This window comes from Phalacrocorax carbo, chromosome 14 (assembly GCF_963921805.1).
Source record: "Phalacrocorax carbo chromosome 14, bPhaCar2.1, whole genome shotgun sequence".
Classification (NCBI taxonomy): Eukaryota; Metazoa; Chordata; class Aves; order Suliformes; family Phalacrocoracidae; genus Phalacrocorax; species Phalacrocorax carbo.
Window position 1 is genome coordinate 3603941 of NC_087526.1, and position 16681 is coordinate 3620621.

Here is a 16681-nt window from a genome sequence, read left to right on the forward strand (position 1 = left end):
GTCAGCGTGCTTCACACCTTTAGTTCACTGCAACCTTTCTACCTTAGCTAATCTCATACCACCAAGGGTTGCACACATCCATACCGTCCAAAACGATCACAGGATGTACCTGTTCAGGCTTGAGAGCTTATAACAGCGCTAGGTGGAGGAGAAAAAGGAAAAAAAAAAAGCCAAGGGCTTGGCCTAATGTATGGACAAACCATGTGATCATGACCAGGCATCCAGGGCTAACATTTAATCTGCTTTGTTTCAAGTGGGAAATATGTGAAGATCAAATAAGTTCAAATCCAGGTCAAATATCCTTGAAAATCTTTGATTTATATAAGCAGGAAAATGAGGTTTAAAAGAAGTGATTATGAAAGGGTTACTAAAAACACAGCTGTACGCGTACTCTTATATCTGAGGCTCTCCAAAGAAAAACTGTGTGACATCTATATTAACCTTTGGCTGTACACCAATGAAGGCCTGTAGTGAGCTGGAATGCAAGGCAGCCCCTTCCAAATTTTAACACAAGCCAGGTTACAGCTGCAAATGCCTGCAGCCCGTGCTCACTTTATAAAGTATTCCCCGAAGGAAATTTTTTAACTGTTATAGAATCTTTTTCTAATACCCTACAGTGTTAAAGCCTGTTATTAAAGGGCAAAGAGATGGTTCTCCATGCCAAACACTTGTCAACAAAAAGGATGGCCAGATGGTATGAAATAAAAGGAAACTTGGGGGCTCTTCAGCTTCTTGATTTACATTAACAAAAGCCACTTTCATGTGCTCCTTCCAAGAATGACTAATTCCCCCCCCCCCCCCCTTATTTTTTGCCAGGATTAAACAATGTTGTTCATTTTATAATCAACCACGAGACAAATTAGCAAATTGCATATCACTTGTGCCGACTCTTAAAAAAATATCCTAAGTGAGCCTGTTTACCACGGCAAGATTACCCACATAAGGACAACTCAATTATTTTTAGAAGACAGGGTCTAAGTAATCTGGAGGATGTTTACTCCTTAGTTGCTGTTTATAAACTTGAAACTAAACTTGTGCAAAAAATGCTTTGCGTTCTTTCAGTTCCTAAAATGGATCAGTTTGTAAACTGTGCTTGGACAGGATCTGAAACTAAGTTCCAAACACTGAAATTACAGTAATAAATTTTACAAAATTAGCCAGTAATTAACTGGCTAACTTAGACCACTGTGGCTAAACTCTCTTTTCATTTACGTGTAACTTCATTCTTGACACAAATCCATTCCCCATCCGTCTTAGCACAGGTGTAAGCTAAGACAAACGTAGCCTGTGAATTAGCTGGTTGTAAATCTAAATCTAATTAATTGTCAAGATTTTACAGTAACATTACATGCTTAGTACGAAGCTCCCTGCACCATAACCCTGAAAAGGAGCACCTGTACTCTGGTTCCTCCCTACCAATACCCAGTATAAATTCTCTGGAATAAATATACACTCCATAGAAATCATTGTGGGGGTGGGTTGTGGTTGGTTTTTTTACTGTGTAGCCCAGTTATTCTTGCAATGTAAATCCTTCTTTTTTTTTTTAAATATTTTTTTCCTCTGAAGTTGTACGACTAGATAGATGAAGAATAAGAATAAAGCAAAGAAAAAAGTGTATTTGTAGATTAGCGCTTGGAAGCCTGGAATAGCATGGTTTATTTATGGAAATTGAAAAGTATTATTTCTTTACTCACTTTTACTTCCTCCATTCTAAGACGAGACTCTATTATGCTGCGACACTTCCTCATTGTGATGGCTCTAGTACAGTAATAAAAGCCTACCTGTGAAATGCAATGCTCACAGAGGATCTCTTACACAACTAGAACACAGTTTACTGCAGCCTGCATTTAGCAATTCAGCTCTGCTTTAAAAGGGATCATTGTCGAAAGTCTCCAAAAAAATATCAGTTCTACAATAGATCTTCTAATTTTCCCTGAACATCATAGAAAACTGTACCTATCGGAGCAGGTGTTGTATTTGACTATATACGGGAGTGAGTGGCTGGTCTAATTCATTAAAACGTCCATAAACAAGCCTGTCTTTGTCCTATAAAGATGAAAGACCGATGACTATAATGGGATGAAAGGTGTGCACAGGGATGAAGAAAGCTATTATAGATCTATGTCCTTTTTAAACTCGTCCTGGCACGCACTGTTGACAAGGGAACAAAAACAGTGCAGATAAACCTCCAAAACGTGCCTTGCTGGTAATAATTCCACCTGTCCTTCTGAAAACTGTTGGATTTTGCCTGCACTCTGCTCGCTGGCCAGGCTGACGGCAATTAATTAAAACAGCAATTAAGTATTTTGCGTAAAGAACACCTTTGGATTTCTAAGCAGACTACAAAACCCAGCAGGGTGGAAGGGATGAATAAAGCCAGTGTAGCCATCGCATCGCATCGGATGTCAATTATTGATTACGTGCAGTTTATGCAGGTAAAGCCTCCTCTATAACAAGTTCTCAGGTCAAAACAGACCTAGCCAAACTGTAACTTTTATTTCACAGTTTATGGACAGATTCCACTCCTTTGTATTCAGAATAATCAGGGACGTGAACGTTAATTCCTTTCATGTAAAACTTCCCTGGGCTGCAACGGTGACTCTTCCTAACGTCGGGAGCACAGGACGGGAGCGCTGCAGTTTCACTGATGAAAGTTATGCAGTAAATAACTACACCCGAGGGGCAGAGCTGCTTCCCCAGGGCTAAACTCCCATCCATAGGTACTTCCATGTTTCACAAAGGTTCTCTCCTCTCTACCGAAATGGAAACAGAAGCGTGAGTTTCGCTATCGTTATTTCAACACCCATTGCCTTCTGTTCGGGACTCTCCCTGCGCTCTGGTTGTACATGGTGTAGGGCCCAAGAACCACAGAGAACAACGTTAGCGAGATCACTCTTATCTCTGAAGTCAAATATTTGACCGCCATCAGTACCTTTGGCTGCTCAAATATTTGATTTTAAATGTATCATTGTTGAGCGGCTTAAGTATCTAGCAGCAATTAGACAAACACTGTAATTCCAAATGGAAAGCGCCAGCGCTCTCGAAGAGCGCAGCCCCCCAGGCCAGATGTAATTCAGAGCTTCCCACTGTGAAGCTTATGGTTGTCAATACGGAGGCGCAGCTCATGCAAACTAGAGCTCTCCCACAGTGTCCCATGTCTCCCTCTCATGCAAGAATCGTGCCGGGACAGCTACCGTGTCTAATAATTATTAACGTGTGTCACGGCACCTCTACAGCTACTGATCTTTTTCGGTTAGTTAAAGCGCTGGGATTAGAGAGGGGGTGATTTCGGCGGTGATTTAAGCCTTTGTTGCCTCTGAAGTTCCAGACAGTGGAAGTGCCCAGAACAGGGACACCCATAAAGGTGTTAATGTATTTACTGGCGATGGGGCTGTCTGTAATCCCTAGCGGGTTACGTGCCAGAGGTGGGCTCCTCTTGCTCTTTGCGTGTCCCTTTGTTTGGGACAAAGTTTGGGTTGATCTTGTTTTGCAAATACTATTCAGATTCTGTCTTGAACTTGCAGGCACCCAATCTGTACGCGTGGTGGTTTCAGAGCTGCACATGATGAGGTCTAAAAATGGATAGAGGGAACCAGGTCTATAATTACATATTTAAAATAGAACGCTCATCCCGACAACGTTTTACTCAAATCCGGCCAAGTCAGTCTACACGGCTGTGCAATCTACAGCGAGCAAACAGAAATCAGATTGGGCCGTGGCATCCAATTAGAGGCCTAGCGAGCCGCATACAAAGCATGCCAACTTTCATATCATTTGCATAAACCCATCCACATGTGCTTGTGAAAAAGAGGCGAGTTAGCTGCATAAACCGGGGTCAACAGAAAAAGCTGCAGGAGTAAACAAGGATTTACTGTGGAATCCCTCTCGAGCCCTTAGGAAAACACGTGCGAGCAGCTCAGCCCCTTTGGCTGGGGGAGCGCGGCGCTGGGATGCCGCAGGGAACCGTCCGTCGGGGCAGCCCCGATGGCTCTGCATCCCGCACGAGCGCCGGCCCAGCGCTGGGAGCTCCTGCCTGGGTTTCACGCCTTCCTTGGCGGCACAGGATGCAGAACAGACCCGCTAATCGTCCTGTTGGACTCCCACCTGCAAATCCAATTTCTGAGGTGCGGCAAGTAACTATCAAAGGGAGAAGACGACAAAGAACGTAGTGTGTCGGCGTGTGGGGTGGAGCGTGGCGAGAGCTTGTGGCCGTCCAAGTGCTGTGATGGAAAGTCAGAGCCCTCTCCGAGTCGCTGCCATTTAATTACCGCCTCGCAAAGTGGCCGCTTTTCCACGGGCCGCTACCTGCCCTTCCTCGCCCAAGTGGGCTGCCACCCATCCCACCCGCCGCGGAAAGAGCTCCATAGCGGGGCCACCTGCCCCAGCGGCCCCAGCCCTGCGGCCAGTGGCCAGGGCCCCGCTCCAGCCCCGCGCCCCCCGCCCGGCCACCCCGGAGCCAGCCCCGGGGACAGGCACTCACCCAAGTTGACGAAGCTCATGACCATGTCAGCCTCGGTGAGGAAGTTGCTGTCCTGCAGGCTGGCCAGCGGCGGCCCCTGGGTGCTGAAGATGGGCTTGTAGGGGTAGGAGAAGCCCTCGCCCTCCTCCGCCGCGGCCCCCGCCGCCCCCTCCTCCACGGACATGGCATTGTAGAGGTCCAGCATGAACATGGGGGCCGAGTTGTGCTTGCCGTGGAGGTGGGGCCGCGGGCGGTGCGGCAGGCCGAGGATGGAGAGGATCTCCCGCTGCATCTCGCGGCGCTCGGGGCCGCGCAGCCGCCGGTGGATGAAGCTGGAGTGCACCTCGTTGTCCACCGTGAAGTCGGCGAGGACGCAGCGCAGCCAGAGGGCGGGGGCGGCGGCGCCCAGCACCAGGAGCCAGGAGGCGGGCTGCCCTCGCCCCGCCGCCGGCATCGCGGCCCGGCGGCGGCGGAGGGCGGGGGGCGCGGGGCTGCCCCGCCGCGGGACGCGCCCCGCCGGCATGCGCGGAGCGGCGGCCGAGGAAGAGGAGGAGGAGGAGGGACGGACGGCGCGGCCCCCCGCTCACTGCGGCGGCCGGCAGCCCCCGCGGAGGCACCGCAGCCCGCTCATGGCCCGGTGTTGGGGCGGGGGGGTGGGGGGGGGAGCGGCGCGGTGTGGGGGGGGGGCGCCGCTTAGCGCCCCCGGCCCATGGACGGAGCGGCGGCCCCGGCGCTTCCCCCGGGAGCGGCGCGCTGTGCCCGCGTCCCGCACGGCGCGGCGGAGCCGTGTGCGCAGCGCGGCTCGGCGGAGAGGCAGCGGGAGGTTGTCTCTGGTGGGAGGAGCAGGCTGGAAAACCCAAGCGCTCTCGCTCGCCCGCTCCAAACCGCTTGGGAGAGAAAAATCCGTGTAACTGCCTAGAGGAGGAACATCTGATCAGGTTGCTTTGCAGGATGTTTGTGGAGGCTGCTGGCTTGGGGGAGAGGGCGAGCCCGTCCCGAGTGCTTAAATTAACGTGAACGTAATTAAGGAGAAGACACCCCAGGAGGGAGGGTGGTTTATGCGTAAGGAAGGGGCCCAAACTCCCACAGAGTTTATAGGTGCAAGAAGATCGTCTGTCTGCACAAACACGGGCGTGCTTTTTGCTTCCACCCTGGTTTTTTTTTTTTTCTTCTTCTTTTTAAAGAGCTACAGATGGGGAGAGACTGGCCGGAGCAAAACCAACAGCACTACATTAGTTAAAATGTGGTGATTATATATTCATACACGTATGTAGGCATGTTAAGTCCGTGTCCGTAGAGCCCCAGGTCACTCTTTCCAGCTGGCAGTGGGAGAGTTAAAGGAGAAGCGTTAGGCGTCGAGGGGGGAATTATCATGTAAGAGTTGTAAAACCAGCGACGTTTACTTAGGTTGGAGCCGTCAACCTGTGCTCACGGGTGGCTTATGCCATTACGTTATCCCGCGCTCTCGCCTTCCCCTTTCCTTCTGCTCGCCGGTACATGCCGGTGTGGAATACTGGCGTGAGATGGATTGTCAACTTTTTAAAGCCGTGACTTCTTTTATTTAGCTCAGTGGGTGTAACATCTACAGTTAATGGAGCCCCAGCCCTGCTTAGTCCAGGTCGATGTCTACTGTACCAGTAAATACTAAAAATAATCTCAGATAACAAATGTAGACCACTGCTTCCCAAATCTTACTTGGAAGGCAGGATGGAAGGGTTTATCTGTTTATCTGGGTCACTGAATCCAGCCCGAGGTAATTTCAGAAACCATATATATATATACACACGCGCTCTAAGCTTATGCTGACATTAGGATTCATTCCTTAGGCAAAGGAGGAGGAAGAGGGGCAGGGGATAAAGGAAGTCAGCGTTGGTTTTTTTTTTGATAGATTGTTCATCTGATGTTCTTGGACGAGCAATACCCGGTAGTATCCAGAACCAGATCCTACATCTGTTCTGGAGACTAATATTCCACGCTCTCTTTTAGCTCTTTATGTTTAAAATCCTTGTGTGAACAGCAGGTAACCAGTCAAAAAAGCTGCATGGGAAACACGTTGAGTGATTTAGTGTGTTTGTATGCAGGCATGTGCGCCTCTTAATAACAGGGAAACTGAGGCATGACATCGAAGTGACTCACGCAGCTATTGAAATAGTGGCGGAACCAGCATTTAGCTCCCAGCTCAGTCCTAACACATGTTTAGGAATGGCTCAAGCTCTGGGAGGATGGTGGGGGGAGAAAGACTGCGAAGCCACATCCACCGCAGATAACACGAGAGCACTTGCTAAACTCACTGGTGCCAATGGGGGTGCCCAAACGCCACCCCTGGGGCTGCCTTCCCATTGCTCCTGCTAATGAAAGCGCCAGTACCTAAGCAGGTGCAGTTTGGATGCCTAGTTAAGATCAAACTCTCCAGCATCTTTTGTACTTCCCGAGGAGCAGCACTAACCTGCTCTTCACCAGGCAGGTATTTGCCTAAATTTCTCTCTTGCCAAGGGTGTGGTTTCTAGATCCATTTAAGCTGATCTAAAGCCAGGCTCCTCCTGAGAAAGATTTTTTTTTTTTTCCCTCATCCCACCCCAGCCTGGACCTTCAGCTGTGCAACTCCACCCCTCTCCAGTGTTGGTACTGACACTTACATCCACACACGGGTCAGGAAGCGGATTCTGTTTTTAAAAGTAGAAGTTTTTTTAACCATTTATGTATTTGGTTTTGCTGAATTCATTTTCTGCTGGATCAGCTCCTTGGTCTGACCAACTACATATTGCACTGGAACTAGGGAGGCCACAGGAATGCACAGCTGGGGGCAAGGAGAGGGTGTCTGGGCTGGGCTGCCTTAGGTTGGCTTAAACTGGTGGTGGACGGGCAGACAGATGATTCAGAATCCCTCTGCTCTCCCTTTCAGCTGCAGATAACCAGGATTTCACTTTCTTTTTTGTTCCTGGTGGCAGTTTGTTTTTCCCGGAGTTTTGAGAGTTGGCCTTTCATCAAGCAGCAGCAGGGCAAGGAGACTTGCCTTTGTCGTGGATGATGAGATTAAAAACAGCTGTAAGGATGGAACAGTGGAATGGAGAGCAGGTGTCTCTGCTGCCTGAACTACTTACACCTGGATTGCTTGTAGCTCACATTTAAAAACTGACTACATTTCAGGTCAGCGTCATGCGTTGGAATTACATTGCTCTGAGAGAAAGAAAAGGAAAAGATCATTGGGGAGGTTTACTTGTTACCTGACCAACTCGCTAACACCTTAGGTAACTACTCTTGAAGCTGTATGTGTCATTGAAGAAACAGCAGAGGAAGGAAAAGTAAACCTTGAAACCTCTTGATTTGACAAATTTCTTGAAAAAGTGATGTTCAAATCGATTTCCTTCTTGTTTTGTCTGTTTAAGTGGTCTGGGTTTGGCCAAGTTTAGATACATCCTCGTTTAACGCAGGATATGCTCTTTAAAGAGGGGGCAACGCCGCAACTGTATCCTGTGCTTTCACAGGAATAGTTGCGAGAGTTTAATATTCTATAGCAGTATTTTCTATGATCCTGTTGCACCAGGTACAGCGTTAAATAAATGCATGATAGTTTGCAACGGGGGTGCTTGCTTGCACGTATTCATAAAACAGCATAACAAAAACTCTGTGATGAGGAAGGGAATCTGTTCAACTACAATTTTTTTGGATGTGAGGTCCTCTGCTCTTGACTTCAGCTTGCTTTGGGACACAACAAAGAGCAGCATTTATTCTGCTGCTCACAATGAAGGATGAGGCAGCTCAGACTGCAATGGTTCAGTCCTCAGATCTGAGCTTGAATTTCAAATGCCTTTCAAACGGAAGAGGTACAAACTGGATTGCCTTTCTCATGGGCGTCTTTCTCTTCCCTCCTTTCTTGCCTGCTGCATAAACCCTATCCTGCTTCCTGCAGGATCAGTTCCACACAGGTTGCTGAAATATTGGCACCCTCATGTCATTGTCTTTTTCCTCCTCCTTCCTGGATCAATTAAGAAACCAGTTTTTCCTCTTACTCTTCTCTGCTTCTCTTGTCTGTCCTCTTCTTTTTGAGAAGGAAAACTAAATGCTTATGATGAAGTAATCCCTGTTTGTTGGCACTTGCAGCTTCAGATAATTTCTATAAAAACAAACTCCCAATGTTTCTGAGGTTCCGCGCAAGCCGTGTTACCAATTGAGTAACTTTTTGATCTCTTTGAGCTTTGCATGTTCGCTCTTATCTGATTTTTGTACCAACTACTGCCATTGGTTTTGTTTGTGTGGGACTCGGTATAGTTAGTTGGAAGCATGTATTTAGAAGATTAAGGGTCTGGTTTTAAAACATGGAATGGACAGAGCTGTGCAGGTTTGTGCTCGATGAATTTGTATGTGCCGCTGTCGTCATCGGGGCGTATGCCACGTGGCAGAATTTGGCCATTTGCATTCAGTTTTACCAAACGGGCAGTAAAAAGCGTGGGTTCTGCTCTCAAACTTGTTTCTTGACTTTAAAAATCAGACACACAGCATTTTTCCCCTCTTTTCTGCTGAATCAGTTTCAAGCTCCTTGCCTTCCGACTTTGATGTCCTCTTTTTAACTTTAACCATGTTTCTTTTCCATTCTGTTTTGCATCTTCTCTCATTTGTCTTGAACAAAGTGCAAGTCCTAAATTATAGCAAACTTTTTTCTTCTTCCAAATATTCCCACTGAAATTGCATGCGTTCGGGGAATTTTGAACTGTTCCTCTGGGCCCTGTGCATGCAAAGCTCTTGCATAACAAAAATAATAGCGTTATTATTTGTATAAGAATGCATAATTAGCTTGCGTATTTAATTATGCTATATTGGATCATTCTTATCAAAAGTTTCTATTCACCTCTTCAGCATTAGTCCTGAGAACACATTCGCCAACAAGAAAGTAATCGCATTATGGGTAAGCCATTATATTAGCTCTAATCCAGGAATTTGAACCGATCTGGGTTGAACTGCGCTGGGTTGGACTGTACCGCTTGTGTTGTAAGCGTTGATTCTCATCGCTGCTGGTCAGCGGAGAGTCGGAAGTGGAATCTGTGTTTTGGGGTATGAAAGGGCATTATTACTTCTGGTGGTGCAAGTGATAACTAAAATACAAAATGATCTTTGGATTTACGAAGTGGGACTCTAGTGCTGAATCTAACGTTCACCAACTGAGTAAGGCGGACAACGGTCAGTCCTTCCCGGTTCAGCACTTCGAAGGAGTTCCCTTCATAAAACTGGATCTCCGTGGGGATTCTTTTATTGTTTTTTACTCCAGAGAACGTTAGAAATGAGGTCATATCATTGAAACATTTGTAGTACTGTATTTATCATCCATCTATATACAGCTTGAGTATAGGCCTATGCTATATTTTATATGTTTGTATGTAACTGCTTGTATATTGGTATGAGCGTGCGTGCGTGTGCATTCGCCAGTACACCTCAATAATATCTTTAAACTTTATGTAATATATTTCTGTAGCACAGATGCATACATATAGATCTTGTTTAACGTAAGACCACTTTTAGGTCCATATATTGCCAAAGCAGCCCAAACAACACTGAGTTTCATTTTGTGCTATTAAATTATTCTGTGCACACTTGATTTGGTTGAAGCTTTTGGCATAAACCCAGGCAGTTCCTTCATTGGCAACATTGTAAGCTGAACATCTGAAACCTTAGGCTTATATTTGTGAAAAATTATGCTGAGAACACACTCGCATGTCACCGTTAGCAGTGGACTTCAGCCACACTGCAGCCCCTTGGAAACGTGCCTCGGAAAGTCTGCTCAGTTGTAACCTTTTCTTATAATAAATGGTGACCTTTGCTTCTACAGTCCATCATCAGACATTCAGGATCCTTCTTAACAACATATACTTACGTCTTCTAGGGTATTTTTTTTGTTTTCTGCTGTTTGTAATCACTAAAGGTAGAGGAGTTTGGTGGGTTTACACTCAGCTATTTACAAAAAGCATGTAAAACCTATTAATTGTTTTCAAAGAGCACGACAATAACTGATCCTGACCTGTAAAATGCAATGGGACAAATACAGATGGCTTTACTTTTTCTCTTCGGGCAGGTGCAGAGTGACACCTCAAAAGAACCATTATTTTGTGCCTTTATTCCAACGTGTACATAAATGCTTGCATAAGCCTTGCACAGCTGCTTTACAAACTGCTCATGCCACAAGTATTAGTAATCCTGACAGGGGAGGTTGCATGGAAAACTGGGGTGTGTATGCTAAACCATATGTACCGTGCCCCTGAATCATAAAACTTCTGTTGCTGGAGCAGAGGGATCTTTGGAGACTGTGGGTTTTACAGGTCTGTAGGAAGCAGGATTATATACAACAGCTGCACCCCACAGTTCCTCTCCTGTTGAGGCTTATCTTGTGCATTCAAATAAGCAGGAAACAGAATTTGGTCCAACATTATCTTAACATGGTCTCAGCTTCTACTTTTATTTATATTTCATTTCCATAGGAACAGTTATTTTAACAGTTTATTTTGAATACATATTAGAGCCACTCAAACTGGAAGTCCTCAGCTGCCACTTTCGAGCTGCGTGGGGCTGCAGAGACACAACGTGCATTTTTTTTAATTTTTTTTTTTGCGTCTCTGGTTCTGCCCCTAAAATCACTTTCTTTATATCTGCAATGATTTATAGCAGTGTTTCTGAACTGGTCTGAAACAAGATGGAAGCTGGAGATTCACTTGATTCTCTAAAGCCCTGCCCACAAAACCCCCTTCGCGAGCTGCACAGGGTAGCACGGTTTGGCCCCAGTTCTCTCCATGGTTGGAGGCACGTTCCAGCTCCCGGTCGGACCGAGGGAGGAGGTTTGCCACATTGCAAGTGGCTGCATGAAGCAATCTCGCAGCGCTTTAGCAGCAGAAAAATCATTAATCGGAAGTTTATGCTGGAGGATTTAAAAATAATATGAAGGGACTGTTTCCTCTGCTGGTGTAAACTGGCATAGCACCATGTGAGTAGATGGAAATGCGCTTATTTACACCAGCCGAGGAACGAACCTGGGCCTCTCCCGTGACTGTACGCGGAGCGGTTGGTAGTGCCGCTGCTCTTTTCGTGGAGGATGCTTTGGTTGTAAATGCAACGCTGTAAGAGTTTATCTTTTTGAGACTGGGACGTCTAAGTTTTCAGTCGGAAAATTTTTGCTTCCTAAATAGTGCTTCGAGCGCGCCGAGTTTGCTTTGTAAAATGCATCTTTTCAGCATTCATCCAGAGCCTTTTCTGCAGTTGTCTGCGCCCCATAGGCAAATATATACTGTTAGACTATTAAGATAATTTTTCAGTTAAGACATCGTCAAACTGCAAGCGGGACAATAGAAACAAAACCCCTTTTGTTCTGACTAAACGGTTCCTAATGACCCCCTCTATAAACAGTGGCACCAGCGGAGGTCTCAACAAGGCTCTTCATTGAGACCCCTTTCAAAAGGACAAGCAGAGCAGAACATGGGGCAGAAACTCTCAGAGTTACTGCACTTTGCTCCGCTTTGGTGGTCTGACCACAAGAGAGAATCTGTTGGTTTTGTTGTTCAGGGCGCCCAAAAAGAATAATTTAAAAGCACGAATTTCCACAATTAGCGTCCTATAAAAAGTTCTAAATATTTGCATTGTCGGGAAGAGAGCAGAAGGAAGCAGCTTGCTTGTTTGTTTGTTTGCTTAAAATAAGGGGCTATAACATAGACTCTTAGGAGTTCCAAATAAAAGTGTAATTTTTTTTTTGAGGGGATTAGTTGCTATCTGTTAGGCTAATATGAAAATAAAAATGTGAAGTCCAAAGAAGTTAAGATTTTTACATTCCGATAAGGTCCTCGCGTTTGTTTTGGGGGTAAAAAGCAACTTTGTGAATGATGTGTGTTTATCGTGAGCGGGTTTCAGTTGTTTAGTTTCTAGAGAAATTGGAGATACGGTGACAAGCTGAAACCACTAAGACTGTTGTTCTTTCCGATGAGTTACTGTAGGACACTCTGTATGGCTACGAGTAGCATAGACAGCGTGCCTTCACGCCGTTGAGGGCTATGGAGATTATGAATCACTTCCTGATTATTTCTGTCCTTATTTCTGTGTCCTGAATACAACGGAAGAACAGCACAGAGGACCTTCCACTTAAACAAAAAGCTATTTACAGAGCATCTTCATCGTGTGTAATTGGGCAATGACGATAGGTCGGGCAGCAAAAGTCCGTAATTTGGATGATTTGGGAATTACACTGATGACATGTGCAAGCAGAAATGACAGTTTCTTCTGAAAGAAGCTAGAGTTTGTGGTCTAGTGTCTGATTTACTAGGGGTATTTCTAACTCACAGCATGGGCACTGCTTCATTTGGGAGCAGGTAGGAAGAGGTCATGGAAGGAGAAGAGAGAGGAACATCCATTAGGACAGGAACACGTATGCTGAGTAAAGGCTAAATCATGGGGAAAAGTAACTCCAACAAGATTCAAAACCCCTTCAGGCCTCCACGGTGCGACGGGGGTCTGAGGGCACTCTGCCTTTCGTGGGAAGTGCTCAGCAGTTCGCAGCTTTGGGCTTTTGGTTTTTGATTATGGCTAGTGTCCACACTCTTCCTTCGCAGGAGAGCGGGATGGAAGGTTTCAGTGTGTCCTGGAAAAAGGAAGGATTTGGGTAAGCGCAGGATGAAGGTCTAGTGCTCTGTGACAGGATACTGAGAGAAAGAGAAATGTCAAATCTTTAAGAGATTTCCAGTAGAAACAAAAGAACCTTTGTGAAAGATACTGTTAACAAGTCTAATGGAAGCAACGGGGACTTAAAATGCATTGAGAGGATTTGCAAGTTGTTTCTAAGCCTTGAGGCAAGAACCAAAAGCTGAGCATTTACTGTTTACTATATTTGGTATGTATGGAGAGGAGTTTGGACATCAAGGGAGCTAATAAAATGCAGAGCCTAATTCGTCTCTTTACTGCAAGTTGTGTTGTTGCGCTAGGGACAGAGCAAATGCTTCTGTTAAAGGACATTTCTGAGGAAGAGCAGCTGAGACTCGACCTGGCCTTTTGTGAAAACGCCTGGTTTCGTGGCAGGGTAACCAAGGTCCGTGAGCGGGCACCAGCGTTTTCCATGAATGCAATTTTATTTTTCCTATTCGTGTGCACGTAGGCATTGTAAAGTGCTGTAGATCTAGTTTTCAAGACCAGATACGGTAACTGTAATGTGATAGCGTGAAGGTACAGTATTCATTTTGTCACATCTTTCCTCCAAAATACACATTTGAGGATTGTTTTTACTGAAAATTTCAGGGCGGGGGGGGAAGGACTAACTGTATCTGTCTAAAATTTGCTGCCTCAGAGACTTTCTGGTTGAGAAGTCCAGGTGGATAGGCTGAAAAAACACCTTGTTTTCTGAATCAGTCTGCAGATGTGTATGGGAATTAATTTATCAGAATAAATGAACGAATGGATTTCTAACTGTGTTTAAAGCCATGTAAACCAGATTTTAGTTAACGGTTTGACTAGAAACTCTCATGTTTAGGGGTCATATTAGAGATGCGATTAGTGTCGATCATGAAGAACAACAGTGTCAAAGAGATCTCTTTTTTTCTACTTTTCATATGATTACGTTAGGATAAAGATGAGGAAAAAGTAACAACATGAACTCTATTTTTTTGGCTGGTGTAAATTTGCTTTCTCTAGAAAGTGATGAATGTGGTTATACAGGAATCTCCTGAGCCAAAGTATTCTATTTACTGTCTTTCAAACAATCTTGTGATTCTCTTTGATTTTAATACTGTTAGTTGTTATTTATCCCAGTGCAAATAAAAGCTTATTGCAAGCTTTCAACCTATGCTAACAACAGCAGGACACAGGTATATTGGTATAAGCCAGTCATCTTCAAAATTTTCTGATTTGCAGACTTCGGTGGCAGCCAAACCTTTATGTCATACCAGGGCAATCTGTTGTCTTTACCTTTCTGGATCCCAGTCAGAGCTCATGGGCCCCACAGGCTTGTGAAGCTCACTTTAAAACTCAGTGGTATAGGACAATACAGAATGCACAAATCAAATTTAATTTTCCCTGTGCAAGAGCTAAATGTCTCTCACTCTTCTAAAGGCCAACAACTTGGATCAAGTTAAAGAGAAAAAAAGAATTGAAGAGTTAAGGGTGGTGCACTGAGAATTAGAGTTGTCCAGAAACAAAAAAAAAACCTAGTATATAAAAAAAATTAACGGTTTTGACATTTGTTTTAGATTTGTCACAGAATGATTTAAAAAACAAAACATGAATAGAAAGAATGAGACATCCCAGAATAGCCAACATCCAGTGGCTAGGGTATTTACTTGGGCCATGTCCAAGTAGTGCTTTATGGGATTTGGAGCAGACATTTGACATAATGTTTTCAACATTATTTTTGTCAGACTCAAATTTGGGCTCTGAAGTGGGTTGAAAAAGAGCTGTACTTCATAGGTGAGACTTAGTCACCAGGCTGTTTCATCACTCAGTCTCTCTTTGGCCTAGGGCATTTTATTTTTATTTTTTTTAAACAAAGTAGAGTAGCTGTATAGAGAATAGGGAGGCAATTATTCTGTTGCATTTGCTAAGGCGCTATCAGATATTTGGGTATTTTTCTGACTTTGGGAGTGAATAAAGTAACAACCGCATTTCTACTTCATTCTCATTCAGAACGGATTTATCTCATGGAAAGATCTGGATGTGCCTAACTATATTTCCATGGAAATCAATATATTGCTTTTAAAATTTTTATTTTTTGCAAGTTGGCATTTTCTGATGGCAAAAAGCATTTTTGTCCAAAAATTCCCAACCAGCTTTTCTGAGCTGAGACCTACTTCTGTGTTGGACAAATGTGAGGCATTTATCTTCAGTGTTTTTGTAGGTTTAAGAAAAGATCACAAGCGAAGCGTGGTCTGGGATGATAAAATATGCGTGTGTGTAAGTCTGTGGGAACTGCGTAAGAAATATGTAGAGTAAAATATAAAAAGCTGTTGATGACTCTCTCAGCTAATACTGAAATTAAGTTAAAATCAGTAGGTAGGGGAAAAAAATCAGAAAATGTATTGGGTTGAAATTTCAGCTCTTCTCCTCTGCTTTGCAGCCACGGATTTTTCAATCCAATCCTTTTATCCTTGTTCCCAATCCCACTCTGAATCTCATCAAGCTCCACTGGACACACATGTTCAGCTTCTCTTTCTGGTTTAGCCTGTGCTCCTGCCAACCTCCTACTAACTATTTTGTATTCCTTCCTCCCTGCTGTGGGTCTTACACCCAGGCCTGATCCTACCACAAATGCACTTCCCTAGCGCTCTGCACCCTTGGGCTTTATTGACTAAGAACTGGGACTTGCAAGTGTCCCGGGGGAATCTAAAGGCGTATGTGGAGGTGGAGAGCATGCATTTCAACAGCACACTCTCTCCGTGCCTCAGCACTCTCAGTTCATTAATCAGCATAGTTAAAGATGTTTGCCATTTCTGCAACTGGTTATTGGAAAGCTGATTACTGGGTTAATGGCCCTACTTGAAAACAGTTGTCCCATTACTGTAGATGAAGTCGATCCAGTTCAGCATGCCTTGTAATAAAGCGTTGTTACAGATTAGGTATGCAGTCAACGCCTTGTTTTCCTAGAAGAACAAAATGGAAATGCATTTTGCATCAGCTATTAAATGTGCCTTGCCCAATTCCCCAAGCAGTTAAATGATATTGAACAATATTGGGGGCAGCTGTGTTTGATGTCACGCGTGCCTCTCGGCTCCATTCCCTCGTACAGATTCAGTGTCTGTAATGTTTCACTGTTAACAGTCACTTCTGAACAACTGAAGTCTCTGGGAGTGAAAACCAACGCCATGCAGGGACAGCAGAACTATCTAAGCCACCTCCAGCCCAGGATTTGGTATAGTCATGCTAATTCACCTACTGAGAAATAAAATAGTCTGATCACCTACTGAGAGGCAGAATTTATTAGCTCTGTTGCAAGTTTCTTGTTCTGCTCCTAGAACCTGGTCTAGCTTGTTTCGAGCGAACACAGGTAGTCTGAAGAGGTGCTGTACACACTTCCTGTAATTTAGGAAGCGTTGGGTGATGCTCTACTTTAGATGAAATATATAAACAAGATTCTACTGACTTCTGGTCAGTGAAGATCCTATCGTGCCTCGTAGGCTGGTTCCCTAGGGAAACTACTTACACAATCTTAATATTTGCCTGACCCAGTTTCCAATTTGCTGACACATTTGTGACAGGTTTTGAGATATGCTG

General features: G+C 44.8%; 1 protein-coding gene across 1 annotated transcript in view; it reads right to left on the reverse strand.

The window, feature by feature from the left end:
• Window positions 1–5887, reverse strand: part of BMP7 (bone morphogenetic protein 7) — a 48807-nt gene extending 42920 nt beyond the window's left edge. The window contains exon 1 of the mRNA XM_064465285.1: window positions 4481–5887. Coding sequence (XP_064321355.1) covers window positions 4481–4982 — 502 coding nt within the window. The 5' untranslated portion in view covers window positions 4983–5887. The remainder of the gene's footprint in view (window positions 1–4480) is intronic.
• Window positions 5888–16681: the final 10794 nt, after the last annotated feature.